General features: G+C 37.5%; 1 protein-coding gene across 1 annotated transcript; it reads right to left on the reverse strand.

The window, feature by feature from the left end:
• Nucleotides 1-1,556: 1,556 nt before the first annotated feature.
• Nucleotides 1,557-11,411, reverse strand: LOC309659510 (sigma intracellular receptor 2-like). The gene is made up of 3 exons (XM_082459369.1): nt 6,967-11,411; nt 4,922-6,631; nt 1,557-4,878 (listed from the first exon to the last, which is right to left on the reverse strand). The coding sequence occupies exons 2-3, from the start codon at nt 5,239-5,241 to the stop codon at nt 4,611-4,613; spliced, it is 588 nt and encodes a 195-aa protein (XP_082315495.1). The 5' UTR covers nt 5,242-6,631; nt 6,967-11,411; the 3' UTR covers nt 1,557-4,610.
• Nucleotides 11,412-18,677: the final 7,266 nt, after the last annotated feature.

Here is an 18,677-nt window from a genome sequence, read left to right on the forward strand (position 1 = left end):
CTTTGTTCATGGGAATATTTGCTCTTGGAGCCCTAAGTCATTACAGAAAAAGTCCAAAGTCCAAAAGTCTGAAGCCACCATGCTGTGCAGAAGCCCCAGCCCATGCAGAAGTCACTGCAGTTGACAGTCCCAGATGAGCAGCCTTTGAGCCATCCTAACCTGGACACTGACGTGTGAGTGAGAAGTCTCCAGACATCCAGCCTCTGTCTTTTGAAATACCCTCTGCCCTTTGAGTCTGCCCAGCTGAGGCTTCAGATATTGTAGCTCAGACACAAGCTATCGCTGTTGTGTTCTAAATTCGTGATCCACAGAATCAGAGAGAATGATAAAATGGTTGTTGTTTTAGGTCCCTGATTTTGAGGGGTTTGTTACACAGAAAAGGACAATTGAGATGTTCTCCTTCACTGACAACTTCTAAACTTGACTCCTAGAAGTAAGTACTAAAAATGTTTGCTGTTACATTTTCAGTCCCTTTTCTATACTTTTAAACATTGTTCATATTCTGTTTTAAATATTAATAGGACCATTATATTTAAATTGTTCATACACTTGCTTTTTTTCACACTCATTTATTCAAGATATTTTTAATTGAGAACTTATGCCAAGCATTGTTTAAGATATTGAGGATTCAGGATGAACAAAGTCCTAAAACAGATGGAGGTTATGTTTACGTAACAATGTCTTGCTTTATATTACCATATATACAGGTCTATATAATTCTTTTTCTCTGCCCACATCGTATTCCTTTTTATCTTTGCATATAGATATATAGTACTTGAAGTGATTCATATTGTTGGATACATACAATGTTTCCAATATTTTGCTATTTCCAACAACGTATAAGTGCACATGTATACTTTCTCTTAATAGAAAGTGCGAGAAGTATAATTGGGGAGAACTGTATTTTTAATTCTAATACTGCCACATTGTCTTCAACAACTGACACTCCCATCAGTAGCACAGGAAAATGCCTGTCCCCTGACCCTCACTGACACTTGAGTCGATGTTCTGCGAGCAAAACTCTCTTATTTTAATTCACATTTCCCCCAATTATTAATGAGGTTAAACATCTTCAGGAACCAATTATAACTCCTTTTCAGTGAATTGTTTATTGTTATTCTTTGCGCATTTAAAAATTGGTTGTCTTCCTTAACTAAAGGTGTGACTACTTTAGTCTAATTATGAATCCTTTATCTCTTAAATATGGAGCAAAACCAGCTTTAGTTTAAACCTGCTTTTTTTAAAACATCTTTATTGGGCTTCCCTGGTGGCGCAGTGGTTGAGGGTCTGCCTGCCAATGCAGGGGACACGGGTTCGAGCCCTGGTCTGGGAGGATCCCACGTGCCGCGGAGCGGCTGGGCCCGTGAGCCACAATTACTGAGCCTGCGTGTCTGGAGCCTGTGCTCCGCAACAAGAGAGGCCGTGATAATGAGAGGCCCCGCGCACCGCGATGAAGAGTGGCCCCCACTTGCCACAACTGGAGAGGGCCCTCGCACAGAAACGAAGACCCAACACAGCCATAAATAAATAAAATAAATAAAATAGTGTTTAAAAAAAAAAAAAAATCTTTATTGGAGTATAATTGCTTTACAATGGTGTGTTAGTTTCTGCTGTATGACAAAGTGAATCAGCTATACATATACATCTATCCCCATATCCCCTCCCTCTTGCATCTCCCTCCCACCCTCCCTATCCCACCCCTCTAGGTGGTCACAAAGCACCAAGCTGATTTCCCTGTGCTATGCGGCTGTTTCCCACTAGCCATCTATTTTACACTAAACCTGCTTTTAAGCTTCATATTGCTTTTTATTATACAGAAGATTTTGATTTTTATGTGGGCAAATCTGTCCATCTGTTACTTCATGTCTTTTGGATTTTATATCTTGCCTATGAAGGCCTCCATGCCAAAGTTATATAAACATTATCTTTGGCCTCTATATTTAAAAATGTTTCTTTAAACATCAGTTATTTATTTTTTTAATGTATATGGACTTTTCTCTTAGTGACTTGGTGTGGTAGGCGTCTAGATTTCCTTTTCTTTTTGGCCTATTGATTGATTCTCAGTTCCCAACTAATATGTATTTAGTTACTATCGATTATAGTTTATTTTCATGTTTGGCAGGGCAAATTGCCCCTCTTGGTTCCTCTTTCTCAAAAACATCTTGGCTTTTCTTTTATTTTCTCTTCCAAAGTTTGGAAGTGTGGCTTATTGAGTTCCTTTCAAAAAACAATTCCTATGTGGTTTTTTTTATTAAGATTTAATTGAATTTATAGAGAAGTGATATCTTTACAACCCAGAAACGTGGTCTCTTCTTCATTTACTCAAGTTTTCCATTAAGTTTTATAATATTTTTTCATCTAGGTCCTGGCATATTTCTCTCTGTTTCATTCCTAAAAACCTAATTATTTTGTTACAATTGTGAATGGGACGATTATCAAAGTTTTATTCAGTTATTGCTAGAATGTGGAAAAGCCACAGATTTCTGTGTGTTGACCTTGGAGACAATCTCTTTACTTACCAGTTGTCACATGATCCTCTGGGTGTCTGAGCAAAAAATTATATCATCTACAAATAATAAATATTTTGTCTCTTTGTTCTCCCCCCCAATTCATCATTCTTATTTTTCTGATTAATTCATTAACTACGACTTCCAATAAAGTTTTGACAAGTTGAGGTGATAGTAAGCACACATTTCTTGCTCCTAAACGTTTTATTATCAAGTATGACACTTGCTGTATGTTTCTAGTAGAAAACTTTAGCAAGATAAAAAAGCTCACTCTGTTTCTAACTCAGCATTTGATGAAAAGTGGATCTTGAATTTTATCAAATGCTTTTTTCAGACAACTGTTAAGACATTATGTAGATTTTCTTCTTTAATCCATTAATGTAACAAAACAAAAGATGACATAAGGTTCATTCAGCCAACACATATTTATTGAGCACCTATTATTTATGTGCCAAGAACTATGATAAATCCCAGGAATATAAACAAGAACAAGACCGGAAAGTTTTCTGCCCTGAAGTTGAGCAATCTTTGCATTCTTAGGATAAACCCTATTTACTCTAGGTGTGTTACTCTTTCAGTATGCTGCAGGACTTGATTTGATATTGCTTTGCTTAGGATTTTTGCATCTACATTCCTGAGTGGAACCAGATTATGCTGCCCTGGGCCCCATTCAAAACTGACAGTTTTACAAGTTCTCAGTAAAGAAACTGGAGCAAAGTATAGTGCTTTTCTCCATTTATTCAAGTCTTCTTTTAAATCTGTAATAAATTTTGCAGTTTTCTTCCTGTGGGTCTTCAACATTCCTTATTAAATATATTCCTAGATAATGTATTCATTTCATTATGAGTGAGATGTTTAAATCAACTCTTCTAATTATTTATTGCTTGTGTATATAAAACCAATTGATTTTTGTATATTTGGTTTATGATTGGTCGCTTAGACAGAAATTGTTCAATAAGGCTTTTCATTTGTTTTTTTTTTTTTTTTGGTCAGCAGCTACATTTATTTTGACCAGACACAGGAGTCAGACGATACTCCCAACAATCAGACCATTAGGTCTTGTAAGCAAAACAGGCAAAAAGGGGGAACTAACCAGGACCAGCATCTACCATTTTCCATGTGTGTTCACAAGCCATTTTTTTTTTTTTTGAGTTGGCCTTGAGAATGAATTTAGAGAAAGCTAGCAGAATACCAAGTACTAATGTGAAGAGACCCTATATGCACACACTGGACCTGTCATGTCCAGCTCCCCACACCCACTACCTTTGACTGACAACAAGACAGAAAGGAATTATTAAACTATTAGGTAGCATGAAGTTATCCAGTAAGAGGCACACCTCCAGCTCAGGTTTGAGACACCAGACCTCAGAGTAAAGGAACTTATGTTAGGTGGTCTGTAAAAAGTAATAGAAGACTAAGGCTTGGAAAGAGGATAAACAGGGAGACATTAAAAAATCTCTTCTCCTGGGACGACCTGTTTAAGATAGAAACAATACACCTTCCAATCTGACCCATTTCTGACTGACAGTCATGCCAAGGGTGAACCTTAAGGAAAACTAAGTTTAAACCTCTTACAGAATATCTCACCCCCACCTAAGGGTTGGGGCAAGAAAACAATTTTAAATGACTATTACAGAGGCATAACTTCAAACTTAAAAATGGCCTGAGACATCCCAGTGATATGCTGTAGAGAATCATGAGTCAGAGGGTTAGTCACATGTATACTGTGGGTCAAATGACTCATGAACATGCCAGGTAGGCCATGTTGCTTGGAAGTTTATCTAGTTTCTGGTCGGTCCTGCCTTTAGTAATCCTGCAATGGCACTTGGGCACACGGTGAGGCCTTTGGCACCACTTCCCTATAACCTAGCCCCCACCCCTCTGTTCATCCTCAGGTGATCGGTCTGTTTGCACCAGTACCCTTGGAAAGTGAGGGTTTGATGTGCCTCCTGCCAGTATCTTGGTCATGTGTGCTGCTGCTGGTGTGTTTCAAATACTACTGAAAACATGGTATTTTTTTTTTTCTGAGCATTTTCCTGGTACTGGGTCCAACAGGAAAATCCCCCGTGGTCACCTCTCCCCTGGACCCGGGGTTATTTTTCCTCATTTTTTCTTTCTTTTCTCCTCAGACTTGTAGTAGGGGTTCCACAACATGAAAAGCAGAATTATAATAGGGATGAGAAAGTAGGTGATGTAGACAGATATATGGAATAGTCGTTCATGGAAAGTCTTAGGTCCTTGTCCTCTGAAACAACTGGCTTTGGAGAAATCCTGGAGTAGAAACGTGGAGAGGATTGGAATCAGAGTTGTCATGGTGTGAACCGAGTAGATGATTGCAGGGGTGCAGATCCACCTGCAGCCTCCATGAACACTGGTATGGCCACCTTCTTTTTAAAAGCATCCGTCATGGGGACACGTTGAAGAAGACATATGTTGGGATGAGAAAGAAAGGCAGCTGAAACACAAGCTCGCAAAACAGGAAGGACTTAAACCACACAGGGGGGTTGTGTAGCAGGGGGTCTTTGAACTCCTCAGTATACCACTGCCGCAGGTTTCTCAGCTCCACCGGGTAGAGATCACGAGGCAGCCCCGCCTGCACGTCCACGAGCAGGGTGATGGGGATGTGGGAGAGGAAGTAGAGGCCCAGCAGCCACTCCAGGCCGTGCCGGGTGCCCAGAGACCCCATCATCCGTCGGTTGGGCAGAGCAGGATCCCAGACTACCAGGCTTTTCATTTTTAACTGATATTTTTCCTGGTTTTCAGACTTTAGGATAGACCATCATAATAGTAAATAGTACTATTTTCCTCTTCCTCATCAATCACTAATCCTTTTCCCTCTGTGCCTGATCTTCTTTCATAGGTTAGAAATTGCAGCACAATCTTGAGTAGTATTTATAATAAAGAACATCCTTGTATTTTTTTCTTCTTTTAAAGTCAATGTTCCTAGGGTTTTATTGTTAGATAATCACACATTGAGATAAATAATCTGCACCAACTTGAGAAAGAAGATTTCATTCCTATTCTGGTCCTAGTTATCAGGTGCTTTTACTAAAAATGGATGTTGCATTTTTTGCAAAATAGTTTTTGACATATTTTGGAATAATCACTTTATTTTTCTTCCGTGACATATAGATTTGAAAATTATATTAATTAATTCATAATATTGAATTATCTTTGCATTCTTGAAAGAAAACCTGCTAGGGTTTGTTTCATTATTTCACAAACAGCTGGGTAAATGTAGTATTGCATTTTAGATTTTGGCATCTAAATCTCAATATTTGTGAGGTTACTTTGTCATTTTCTCTTTTGTGTTAGTTTTATAAATTTTCTGTGTTAGAATTTTGCCAGGTCTTGAACTGGGATTTTTTCCCACATATTTTAATGTCTTTGAAGAGTTAATAAGTCAGAAAATTATTTGTTCTTTAAATTTTGAAATAATTTTGCTTTAAATCCTCTGAATAGGTAAATATTTACTTTTGTTTTTCAGTTTCTTCTTAAGACTGTTTCTTGCTTCTTCAGCAGTTAATATTTATGTTTGATAAGCATGAGAATAATTCTTTATATCAAGATTTTCAGATGTTTTCATGTCTAAGATGACACTTCCTTTCTTATCCTTAATTTTTTCCTCATCTCTTATTTTTCTTTGATTAGAATAGAGGTTTGTATGTTTTATTTTTTTTGTTCTATTTATTGTCTGCTTTTTTCTAAAGAACCACTCATTTATTTCTCTATTCTATTCCTTTTTGTTTACAAATTTTAATTTCTGCTTTCATCTGTAATCATTTTTTTCTTTTTTTTCCTCTTAGTCACGCTTTGTTTTGCTCTTAGCTTTTCAAGTTAATGGCTTAATTCATTTGTTTCTTTTATTATTTAAAAATAGTAAAAGTATGTTTTTTGCCTGATTATAGCTTTGACTAAATACCACAGGTTTGAATATGTAGTGTGCTTATAATTATAATTTTCTAAGTATTTTGTAATTACACTTTGAATCTCCTATTTGACCCAGAAGAATATTGTTTTGTTTCTTTACATCAAAAGCTTGGGAAATTTTTTTTTTAATTATTCTTGTTCAACTATTAATTTTGTTGCATTTTGATCAAAGAATATGGTCTGTATAGATCTGCCTTTTATTTATTTATTTATTTTAAAGTATTCTTTTTTTTTTTTAATTATTTATTTATTTATTTTGGCTGTGTTGGGTCTTCGTTTCTGTGCGAGGGCTTTCTCTAGTTGCGGCAAGCGGTGGCCACTCTTCATCGCGGTGCGCGGGCCTCTCACTATTGCGGCCTCTCTTGTTGCGGAGCACAGGCTCTAGACGCGCAGGCTCAGTAATTGTGGCTCACGGGCCTAGTTGCTCCGTGGCATGTGGGATCTTCCCAGACCAGGGCTCGAACCCGTGTCCCCTGCATTGGCAGGCAGATTCCCAACCACTGCGCCACCAGGGAAGCCCCAGATCTGCCTTTTAGAAAATTCTGAGGTTTTCTTTGTGATCAAATATATATAAAATTTTAAGTGTTTCCAAATATTTAAAAAGGGAATATATCTTATATTTGAGGTTATTACATTTCCATGTGTATTTTCAAATTGACTCAATTGATGATATTATCAGATACTCCATTTCTTTTTCTATTGCCTATTTTAACTCTTAAGAACAGAAAAGTGCTTCCTTTTCTTACTATGCATCCATTGCAGTCAATTCCTCTTTCAAATTCTAACAGTTTTTGCTTTATGCTTATTATATACTCTGTTATTTGGCACATGGAAGTTGAATCCTGATACATTTTAATTTGGGATCTTTCTATCAACCCTGAAAAAAAAAAAGATTATCTATGAGACATTTAAATTTTTTTCCTTGAAAATCTACTTCATCTTATATGATGGTAATTCCAATTGTTAGTTGGGGAGAGTAGTTCTTTTATATCTTAATACAATCTTATACTTTCAATTTTCTTGTGTTTATCTTTCTTAGGTATCTTTGATAGACAACTGCTGCAGATTATGACCTGATTTTTGCCACTTAATATGATAAAGTTATCATATTTGTCATAAATTATATGTTTGTGCTTACTCAAATTGATTTACATTTTGTTTCAGTTTCTTTGCTCTTTCTTTTGATCTTTGACTCTATCATTCAAGTTTTCTTTTCTCTTTTCTCTTTTCTGATGTACAAGTATACATCCTACTTTTACTTTTGCTCAAGTTTACCTCTAAAAAATAAGCAACTGTATTTCTCTGTCCACATCAAGGGGAAAGAATCAGTGTCTACCACTTTCCCTCCTTTGCACAATAAAGACAATAGCCCGCCATTCCTTCCTCGAGGTTTCCTCCACTGCCTAGGGATTTAGACCCAACTTCTTATTTGCTAAGTATTATTATTTACATGCTATATTTTCTCTTTCAAGGATTCAAGGTGAAGTTTCCAATCTCTGTTGTAGCTACAGTGTATTTGCAACAATTTAGACTTGATCCCGCATTAAAATATTTCAGTATTTATTACCAGTCCTTTTAAGTCCTGTACATCTTCCTTGTACAGGATGTTTTTAAAACTGGACTCATTTTATGAAAATTGTCTGGAAAACTTTGACTTTTCTTTCATGAAGACGACTTCATTAATTTAGTTTTCGACACTTGGTATCAGAGAATGCTTTTTTATTGACTTCAAATGTGAATAATAATGTGTCCAGATTTAGCATTCTTAGATCTTAGTAAATTGGGCCTCTGAAGATGTTGCTTTATTAACTTCTGGTCCTGATTATTTTCTTTTGTTTTTTCCTGCCTTCCAGAATTCTTTTTATGAAAAATTAAAATTTCAAACTTCCATAGAAACTGGTCTCTTTATATTAATTTTGTCTAGTATTCATCAAGCTCACTTGATCTGAATATTTACTTACTTAAGTTCAGGAAGTTATTTTCTTTAACCTTAAATATATATATATATAAATAACATTGCTATTTTTCTATTTGTTCAGGTGTCTCCTTTGGCAGCACTAGTTTTCTTCTTGTTGGATTTCCACTCTCTGCCCTCTGACTCTATCATCTCTTTTCATAATATTTTTTTATCTCAATTTCATTTTCTTTTAATTCTAGAAGAGTGCTTCAAATCTGTCCTCTATATTACTGATTTCACTATAAACATTGCCCATTAAGCACTTTATTGCTTCTAATGCATTTTCCATTTTGATATTTCATATTCAGTTTTATAACATTTTTCCTTCTTTCATCTTACTCTGTATTCTAGTTTCTTAGCCAGCTTCCTTCTCACCTCAATATATTTTCTTCTCTCATTTTTCATCTCCTGCTTCATGGGGTCCTTGGATGTTATTTAGATTACAAAGCATATGCTGTTTAAAATTTATTCCCATTTCCTGTAGTAAATCTTTTTCAAAAGTATGCTCTTCCTCTGCCTCCTGAGTCCTATATTTTCATTTCTTAAAGTTACAAACTTTTTCATATGCCTCAGAATGAGGTTCTATTTTACCTGTTTATTCATCCTTGAATGATGACTATTTTATCTGGCCTGTTATTTCTCTGCAAAACACTGAAAAGATTTTTCTTAGATCCCATCAAAGTTTACTTGGTTTTTGTTCTAATCCTCTTTTAGATCTTATGCTATATGACATTTTACCCTTTCAGTGATTAAACATCCTGATGGGAGATTTATTCTAACATTATGTGAGATGAGGTCAAATTTCCTCTGTGCATGGCTAAGCCATTGTGCCAGGTGCCAGATCTGGAATGACCTGACCTAGTTCTTTTTGCTACCACAAAGTAGGCTGAAAAAGAAACTTTTGACTTTGTGGAGAATCCTCCATTGCATAGCCCAACTACTGGCCTTATGGTGCAACCACAAGGGCATGGTCCCAAGCAGTGGCTGCCCTCAGGTTCTTAGGACCTGTAAGGGAGAAGTTCCCTGCTAGTCCCAAGCCTGTCACGCCCTCCCACCATGGACCCTATATTTCAGGGTATTATTAAAATGCCTTCAAGATCTCCTTCACTTTTTTCCTCTCAAGCCTGTACCACTTTCTCAATGAGTGAGTCCTAGTGTCTTTCATAGATAAGGTTCCATGGGCAAAAAACGTACTTGACATTTCTACATGTGAAAAGTGTTCTTCTCTACCTCCTGGCAATGATGCAGGAGTTCCCAATTCTTGTGTTCCCTTTGATGCTTTAATAGGAATTTGGAAGGTTCCTGTGCTTACATTGCCATCTTTACCTGGAAGTAAGTTAGGAATATCTAAACAAACAAGACATGTCTTGGAGGCTGTGGTGACCTCTCAGTTGGGCTTAGATTTGGGTACCAATGCAGATCCATTTTCCACAGGGCCAGCCATACCGATGGGCTTCCAAGTGGCTCTCAGAAGTGTTTTTCTGCCAATCCCAGCCAGTTTCCTGGATTACAGCTAAGTTCCAATGATTCTTTTTGCTGTTTCCAAGTTGGCCTGGTGCATACATATATCTGAATGTCTACCTTGGTTCTCACTTTTTTTTTAAGCCCAATTATATATGAATACCTATGAGGTGCCAGAAACTTCACCTGTATGATTTCATTTAATCTTCACAAAATGGTTCAACATAGATACTATTATAGTCCCCAGTTTGCAAATGAAGGACTTGAAGCCTAGAAAAGGATTTAAACAACTTAAGGTCACTCAGATAGTGAGTGTCAGAATCACTACTTACTGGCCTGTCATCCCCTAAAACCCATGTTTTTAACCAGTATTTCAAAAGCCTCTAAGCTAGAGATTTCCCCCCCCCAAAATAGATAGATTTCCCACATTAACCACGAGCGTTAGCAGCCATTTGGATTCCCTGCCATCATGTCGTACCTTTTCACCATGGACCAACAGTCTACTAGATGAATTCATGTTTATATCAAACTTATTCTTCCCTCCCATCTTAGAATAAAAGACATCTTTCCCCAGAGCAGCTCCCTCCCTGTGTGCCCAAGATTCCCTACCCTTTCTTCTCCTTCCATGAATCTCTGTCCCTACTTGTTCTGTCATCTCACCATAAAAACACAGTCACATCTCTCCCATCTCTTCTCAACATCTCATTGACCTCCAACCACTACTCTTTGTTTTTCTTTCCTTTACTGCCAAACTTCTCCTTCAATTGTCATGGGAAACTAGTTTGCACTAGCTTTTTCCATTTCCTTTTTGTTCCTTAATCTCCCCAATTTCACTCCTAGCGACCCCACTAAAACACCCCACCCAAGATGACTGTGGCCTCTCAATTGTGAGAACACACTTTGGTCTTCCACTTCCACTTTCCACTACACATGGAAACATTGATGCCTTCCTTTATAAATTTATTTCCACCTTCTTTCCATGATTCCACTCTCTTCTGTCCTCCTCCTGTCTCCTTGGCCTTTATTTTTCCAACTACCTTCTATTTTTCTCTTTTTCCTTCTGCCCAAATGGTTGGGCAAAATGACCCAGCATTCCATCCTTGGGTCTCTCTTTTTTGAGTATAGTTCCCTATGCTATACAGTAGGTCCTTGTTATTTATCTATTTTGTATATAGTAGTGTGTATCTGTTAATCCCAAACTCCTAATTTATCCCTCCCCCAACCCCTTTCCCCTTTGGTAACCATAAGTTTGTTTTCTATGTCTGTGAGTCTGTTTCTGTTTTGTAAATAAGTTTATTTGTGTCGTATTTTAGATTCCACATATAAGTGATATCATATGGTATTTGTCTTTCTCTGTCTGACTTACTTAACTTAGTATGATCATCTCTAAGTCCATCCATGTTGCTGCAAATGACATTATTTCATTCTTTTCATGGCTGAGTAATATTTCATTGTGAGTGTGTGTGAGTGTGTGTGTATATATACATATATATATATATATATATCACATCATTTTTATCCATTCATCTGTCAATGGACAGTTGCATGTCTTGGCTATGCTGCTATATGCTGCTATGAACACTGGGGTGCATATATCTTTTTTTTTTTAGCTTCTTTTTTTTAACATCTTTATTGGAGTAAAATTGCTTTACAATGGTGTGTTAGTTTCTCCTGTATAACAAAGTGAGTCAGCTATATGTGTACATATATCCCCATATCTCCTCCCTCTTGTGTCTCCCTCCCACCCTCCCTATCCTACCCCTCTAGGTGGACACAGAGCACCTAGGTGATCTTCCTGTGCTATGCGGCTGCTTCCCACTAGCTATCTATTTTGCATTTGGTAGTGTATATATGTCCATGCCACTCTCTCACTTCATCCCAGCTTACCCATCCTCCTCCCTGTGTCCTCCAGTCCATTCTCTATGTCTGCATCTTTATTCCTGTCCTGCCCCTAGGTTCTTCAGAACTTTTTTTTTTTTAGATTCCATATATATGTGTTAGCATACAGTATTTGTTTTTTCTTTTTCTCTCTTTTATTTTACAAAAAGAAGAGCTTTATTTAGATAAAATTCACATAATATACAATGGAGCCCCTTAAAGGTGCAATTCAATGGTTTTTAGTATATTTACGGTTGTACAACCATTACCATAATTAATTTTAGAACATTTTTATCTCTGCAGAAAAAAATAGTTTATTTTTCCCCAATCCGCCCATCCATAGGCAACAACTAATTTATTTTTTGTCTCCTATAGTGACAAAAATTTGCCTATTCCAGACATTTCATATAAATTGAATCATACAATGTGCAGTCTTTTGGGTCTGGCTTCTTTCACTTAACATAATTTTGTTTGATTCATCCATGCTGTAGTGTATACTAGAACTCAACAACTCGATTCCTTTTTTATGGCCAAATAACACCTCATTGTGTGATATACCACATTTTATGTACCAATTCATCTTTTGATGGACATTTGAGTTGTTTCCAATTTGAGGCCATTATGAATAATGCTGCTATGAACAATCATATGCAACTTTTTCTGTGGGTTATAATTTTATTTCTCATGATTATATACCTAGGAATAAAATTTCTGGGACATTTGGTATTCTATGTGTAGACTTTTGAGGAACTTTGGACTGTTTTTTAAAGTGTTTTCACAATTTACATTCCTATTAGCTGTGTATAAAGGTTACAATTTCTCTACATTCTTGCTGTCTCTTGTTTTTATTCATCATTTTGCTGCTTGTTCTATCAATTACTAAGAGAAAGAGAAGTATGTTAAATTTCTCTCCATGATTGTGTTTACATCTTTTTCTGCTTTTAGTTCTTTCGATTTTTGTTTCACATATCTTGAGGCTATATTATTAGATCCATACAAATTTAGAATTGTTATACTTTTGGGTAGAATGGCACTTTTTGTCTCTCCTTATCATTAGTATTTCTTCCTACCTTAACATTTACTTTGTTTCATATTATTAAAATGATACTAGACTGCTTTGGTTAGTGCATGTAAAGCTATCTTTTTCCATTCCTTTACGTTAATCTTTACATAATCTACACCAAACAGCCTATAGCTAAGTTCTGTTGTTTTATTCAGACTATAATATCCAATATTATCTTTGATTTTTAATAGAAATATTTAGTCTTATTAATTTAAATATAATTACTGACATATGTGGCATTAAATCTACCATCTTGTTACTTACTTTCTGTTTGTTCCACTTGTACTATGTCCCATTTTTTTCTCTTTTCTTGTCTTCATTAGAATAATTTATTATTGTTGTGATTATTTCCTTCTATATAAGTTTTATTATTATATTTACTATTTTTTTCCATATGCATCGTTGACTTACTAAAGTCTAATATAACTTACAACTTCCCAAACAATGGAGGGAACTTAGAACATTTTAACTCCATTTACCCATCTCCCATCTTTATGTTACAGTTTATATGTATTACTACATACATTTTTAATGGCCATTGACATAGTTTTTATTATTTTAATCAATCATTATTCATCTAGACTTATCCACATATTTACACATTTTATCATTCTTCATTCTTTTTTTTTTAACATCTTTATTGGAATATAATTGCTTTACAATGTTGTGTTAGTTTCTCCTGTATAACAAAGTGAATCAGCTATATGTATACATATATCCCCATATCCCCTCCCTCTTGTGTCTCCCTCCCACCCTCCCTATCCCACCCCTTTAGGTGGTCACAAAGCACCGAGCTGATCTCCCTGTGCTATGTGGCTGCTTCCCACTAGCTATCTATTTCACATTTGGTAGTGTATATATGTCCATGCCACTCTCTCACTTCATCCCAGCTTACCCTTCCCCCTCCCCGTGTCCTCAAGTCCATTCTCTACATCTGCGTCTTTATTCCTGCCCTGTCCCTAGGTTCTTCAGAATCTCTTTTTTTTGGATTCCATATATATGTGTTAGCATACGGTATTTGTTTTTCTCTTTCTTTGACTTACTTCACTCTGTATGAGAGACTCTAGGTCCATCCACCTCATTACAAATATCTCAGTTCCATGTCTTTCTATGGCTGAGTAATATTCCATTGTACATATGTGCCACATCTTCTTTAACCATTCATCTGTCAATGGACACTTAGGTTGCTTCCATGTCCTGGCTATTGCAAATAGAGCTGCAATGAACATTGTGGTACATGACTCTTTTTGAATTATGGATTTCTTGGGGTGCATATATCTTTTCAAATTAGAGTTTTCTCTAGATATATGCCCAGGAGTGGGATTTCACCATGCTATTCTTTATTCCTGGAATTTGTCCTCCTTCCCTTGCAACCTTGTCTTTTTGGGAAATTCTTAGTCATTCATCAAAACTCAACCCAAACATTGCATCCATTTTGAATTTTGACCTTGCTTCACAGAAACATTTACTATATCACTTCTTCATGCTCCCACAGAACCTGATGCACACATCCCTATGTGGGTATTCAGCATGTGGCTTTATCTTGGGTTTGTTCACTTCTTGGTCTTCCATCAGAGGCTATAAGCTCTTTGAAGACAAGGACACTAGTTTTTAATGACCCACCTGACTCTCCAGGGTTCATCATTACCGCTTGGCCAGGTATCCCACCTATCCTGCCTGGTTGTGCAGATCTGGGGCCATGTCCTAGCTTCTTCCTCTGCCCAGTGCTGCTGTGAATAACCCATGATGAGCTATAACTGTGTCCAAGTGATGTCACAGGTAACTACTGCAGGTAGAGAAGAGAAACCCTGCTATCATGTAGGACTCAATCACTAACTCATAAAAGGGATGACTTCTTCTTTCTCAAAATTATAGACCCTCATATTACGCATAAGACAGAACATAAGAATATATAGCATCATTGGAAACCAGAGTACTGTAATAGCAGCACTTTTCAGGGCATAAAAAATTGATTTTCCAATTTGTTTCTATCCATAAGTAGGAGTATGGGCCAAACACAACCCATAAGAGTACTGTCAGAAGGTGTTAACAAATAAGTTTATCTCATGCCAATGAAGTATTTACATTTGATTGAATCTGGAGACTTCCATGAGGACCTTGCTGTGAGACTGAGTTTTCTCCACATTCTAATTCTGCAGTGGAGAGCTGTTTCCATTTTCAAGGTATTTGTCCTTGTCGTTATGTATTTGCCTTCCTGTTTATATACACTCTGTTTGTATTAGCCTCCTTGGTTACCATTTATCTCTCTGGGTTCTGAATTTCAATATTTAATCATTTCTATGACAAGCATTTGCTCACATTTTAACATCTCTGAAATGGGAATGTGTCATACAATTACTAACATCTGATAGTCCTTGCTTGTCCAGGACCATTCATGACATCACTGCTCTTGTCTGTGCAAATTTGCTTGTTATTCCTGGGAGCCTGACTGAACAACAGCAAGCCCTCAGCCCAGAGGGGAGTATTTGTGGCAGCTCCCACTAGATTGATTGCAGGACAGGGCTTTCTCCACCCTGTACTTTCCCACAGTAATCTGAATTCTCTATTTCTTTCACTGGTTGTCAGGAAGCTTCTTTACCAGGGACTATAATGTCTTGCTCACCATTATCTCAGTGTAAAGATAGATGTCTTTCCATGTGAGAAAAAGGACAGCTCACCTAGGAGTTCATCCTCTGTACCACAGAGATGAGGAACAAACACCTTTATTTCATCAATGCTATGTAAGTGTTAGCCTCCCCACATTTGAGCAGTACCAGGTGTGTTAGGAGGAAAAAAATGTTATCTCATGGTGGCCTCCCAAACAAACCACTTGGTGGCTTCTGTTCTCCTCTGGCAACTTCTGCCCATTCCTCTCAGCAAACCCGTAGGTATAAGTGTCAGAGTTCATTCAAGAAAATAGATGCCATGCAAGATATTCAAATGGAGGGTATTTAATACAAGCAATTGGTTACACAGGTGTTGAAGACTAAAAGAGCAAAAAGAAGGCCTGAAAATCATCATAACTATAGGAAGCAGCTACAACTCTTAGGGTTGAGGAAACCAAAGGAGACATTTGTGCTCACAGGACCCAGGAGTCGAGAGGAAGGTCCCCATGTTACTAGTGTTTAGGGATGGGGTGTGTCACATGGGTGGTAGTCAGGTCTCTGAAGTGGGTGAGGCACAGCTGGTGCTCTCATCAAAAAGGGTTACCGTAGTGGGCTGATGATGTAACCCCTTTATAAAGGAGTGCCACAAGGCTGGGTCTAGAAGTGTTTTAAAAACCTGGGGATTGGAGCAGTAGTTGCCCTCTCCTGCTAGAGAGATAAGCCAGGACTGAAGACCAGAGGGAAGATTTTCCTTCCACCTCCTCAGCTTCCAGTCTCTTGTCAGGGTCTCCCACTGACAAGGGGAATCTAATGGAAATCTATCCAGCAAGGGAATCTGGGAAAAATAGTTGTCAGACTCCTAGTGGAATATAGAGAAAAGGCGGATTTGGGTCTCAGAGACAATAAGGAAACCAATGGCACAGTGGGTAACCGAGCTCTCTGCAGCTGGTTACTTTTTGGAACCATGGACTTTTCCCCTTCTAGATGTGATGTTTCTACCAGTGCGTAGACCTCAAGGAGGGGTCATGTGAGGAAGACCACGTGTACCCATGCTGCCCTGTCCTGATCTCCTCCCATAGCACTACAAGTACAAGACAATATATGCAGAACACACTTTACAGATGGGTTGAGAATGAAACCATAAGGAAAAATACTTAAATTAGGATGCATACAGTGGTTATTCTGAATGTAAGGTAAGGTTTCTCATCCTTGGTGCTATGGACATTGTGGGCTAATAATAAAGCCCACATAAAGCCCATAATAATAAAGATAATCCTTTGCTTTAAGGGATGGTCCTGAGCACCATGATGTGCTGAGCTGCATCCCTGGCCTTGGACCACTGGACACCAGCAGCACCTGGCCCCAAGTTGTGACAATAAAAAGGTACCTACACATTGTCAAATGGTCCCTAAGGGGCAAAATCACCTCTGGTTGAGAACCACTGGTATAAGGGTGAAGAACAGAAGCTTAAACCCTTCATGGGGGTTCCCTGAGGGTAGTCCCAAATTTCTAGATTTGATTTTCCTCAAAGAGAGAGAGAATGCCCTCTAATGCCTTCCCATTACAAGTCTTTACCCCCTTTCTGGAACACTTCCTATCTTTTCCACAGGGCCTGCTTTTATCATGAGTAGGTGATGTGCACCCTTCTCCTCATAAGAAAGGGGGGCAGATATTATAATCTACAAATTGTATTTCCCAGAGTCGTAATTATTTGGCCTAAAATAACCCCAAGATTATTCATCAGGCCATCCCAGTGTGCACTATGGCATCTGTGCCTACCCCTCTCAAGGTCTCTACAGCCATGTGTGGTGGCAATTTCTCTTCATCTTCTATAATATTCAGGAGGATAATCTCTCTCACCTAACACAGATACCACCCAATATAAAACTATAATTCTCAGAAACAGTGCATTTCACACCGGTATTACAAAAGAGGGAGAAACCCCATATATGCCATGTGATCTTCCTCTTGCCCCAGCAGAAATGATGTTTCACTTTGTGGTGTGAGGCAGCATCAAGTTTTCTTTATTCATTCGTGGCCTTCCTGGTCATAGCTACAGGCTTGCTGGTGTACAAGGGTCTCTTCAAGCAACAAAGCTACTTAGCCCTTTGTAGTCACATACAAACACTTGGGGTGAAACCTTTTCTTTACAAGGTAAAAAATTATATTTTTAGCTACTGTAGCCACTACAACCTTAAATGGAAAGCAATAAGGGTAAAGTATGTTTTAATTTTATCCAGAGTTGGAAATTAGAGTGGGAGGATGGAAGATTGTTCTTTTAGTTACAATGTCCATTAGATTAATGATTTCTCTTGTAGGTTAGGCTTCCAGATGTCTATACAGACATTCTAGGGCACCAGCTCATGGTGATACTCATGGATAACTACAAAGAGCAAAGGCTCGTTTACAAGCATCATTGGTTTGGTTCACCATTACCACAGTGTGGGTGAGATTATCAATATAATAGAAAGAATTCTTGGTCAAATATCAAGTGAAAACTGAAAGCTGAACTTCTTTCCCATTTGGGAAATGAAAAAAGTCCCATGTTTCACTTATAACTTGAACACTCCCGCATACTTTAACCAGCTCGGGTCTATTTCAGAGAGCAATGTTGTAATGCCTCTTTAGGCTGATAGAACTAACTGGTATTATTCTTCCCTGCGTGGTGCTGTGGGAAGGATGTTAGATTTGGAATTAGAAGACTTGAGCTCTAGATAGTCCTTTGCCATTAGCCCAGTGCATCTCTTTAATCTCTCTGGCTTCCACCTTCTCATGATAAGAAGGGAATGGATGAGATGATCTCTAAGTTTACTTTCCACTTCCATAATTCTGGGAACCAAAAATTGCCTTCCATAAAACATGGATAAGATTTTAAAAACGCTTCCTCTAATGCAAGGATAGCGTTCGTCACTGTTGTCATTCAAAGTGAGGTAGACTTATTGTGGTGAAGCCATATAAATCTTTGTCAGCAGCTTTGGTGCAAGAGTTACCCAAATCAACTTTCATTTCAGAAAATACGTTAACATGAATAGCCAGATAGTAAACAGAACCTGGACAATTCTCTCCTTTTTAGGCTTCTTCATTCATAAAGAGATTTATACAGTACAATATTTTTCTTCCCACAAAGCAGATTTTGTTGTGGTGGTAAAAATAAAAGATGATGAGATGAGGCAGTAATCTAACACTTTAGTGGAATACACTTTCTTCCAAATCAGTGAGAAATCTTTATTACAAAGTATTCTCTTCTGGTATGAATAAAAGTTGATCAATATATA

Source organism: Balaenoptera physalus (assembly GCF_965194825.1).
Source record: "Balaenoptera physalus genome assembly, chromosome: 4".
Lineage (NCBI taxonomy): Eukaryota > Metazoa > Chordata > Mammalia > Artiodactyla > Balaenopteridae > Balaenoptera > Balaenoptera physalus.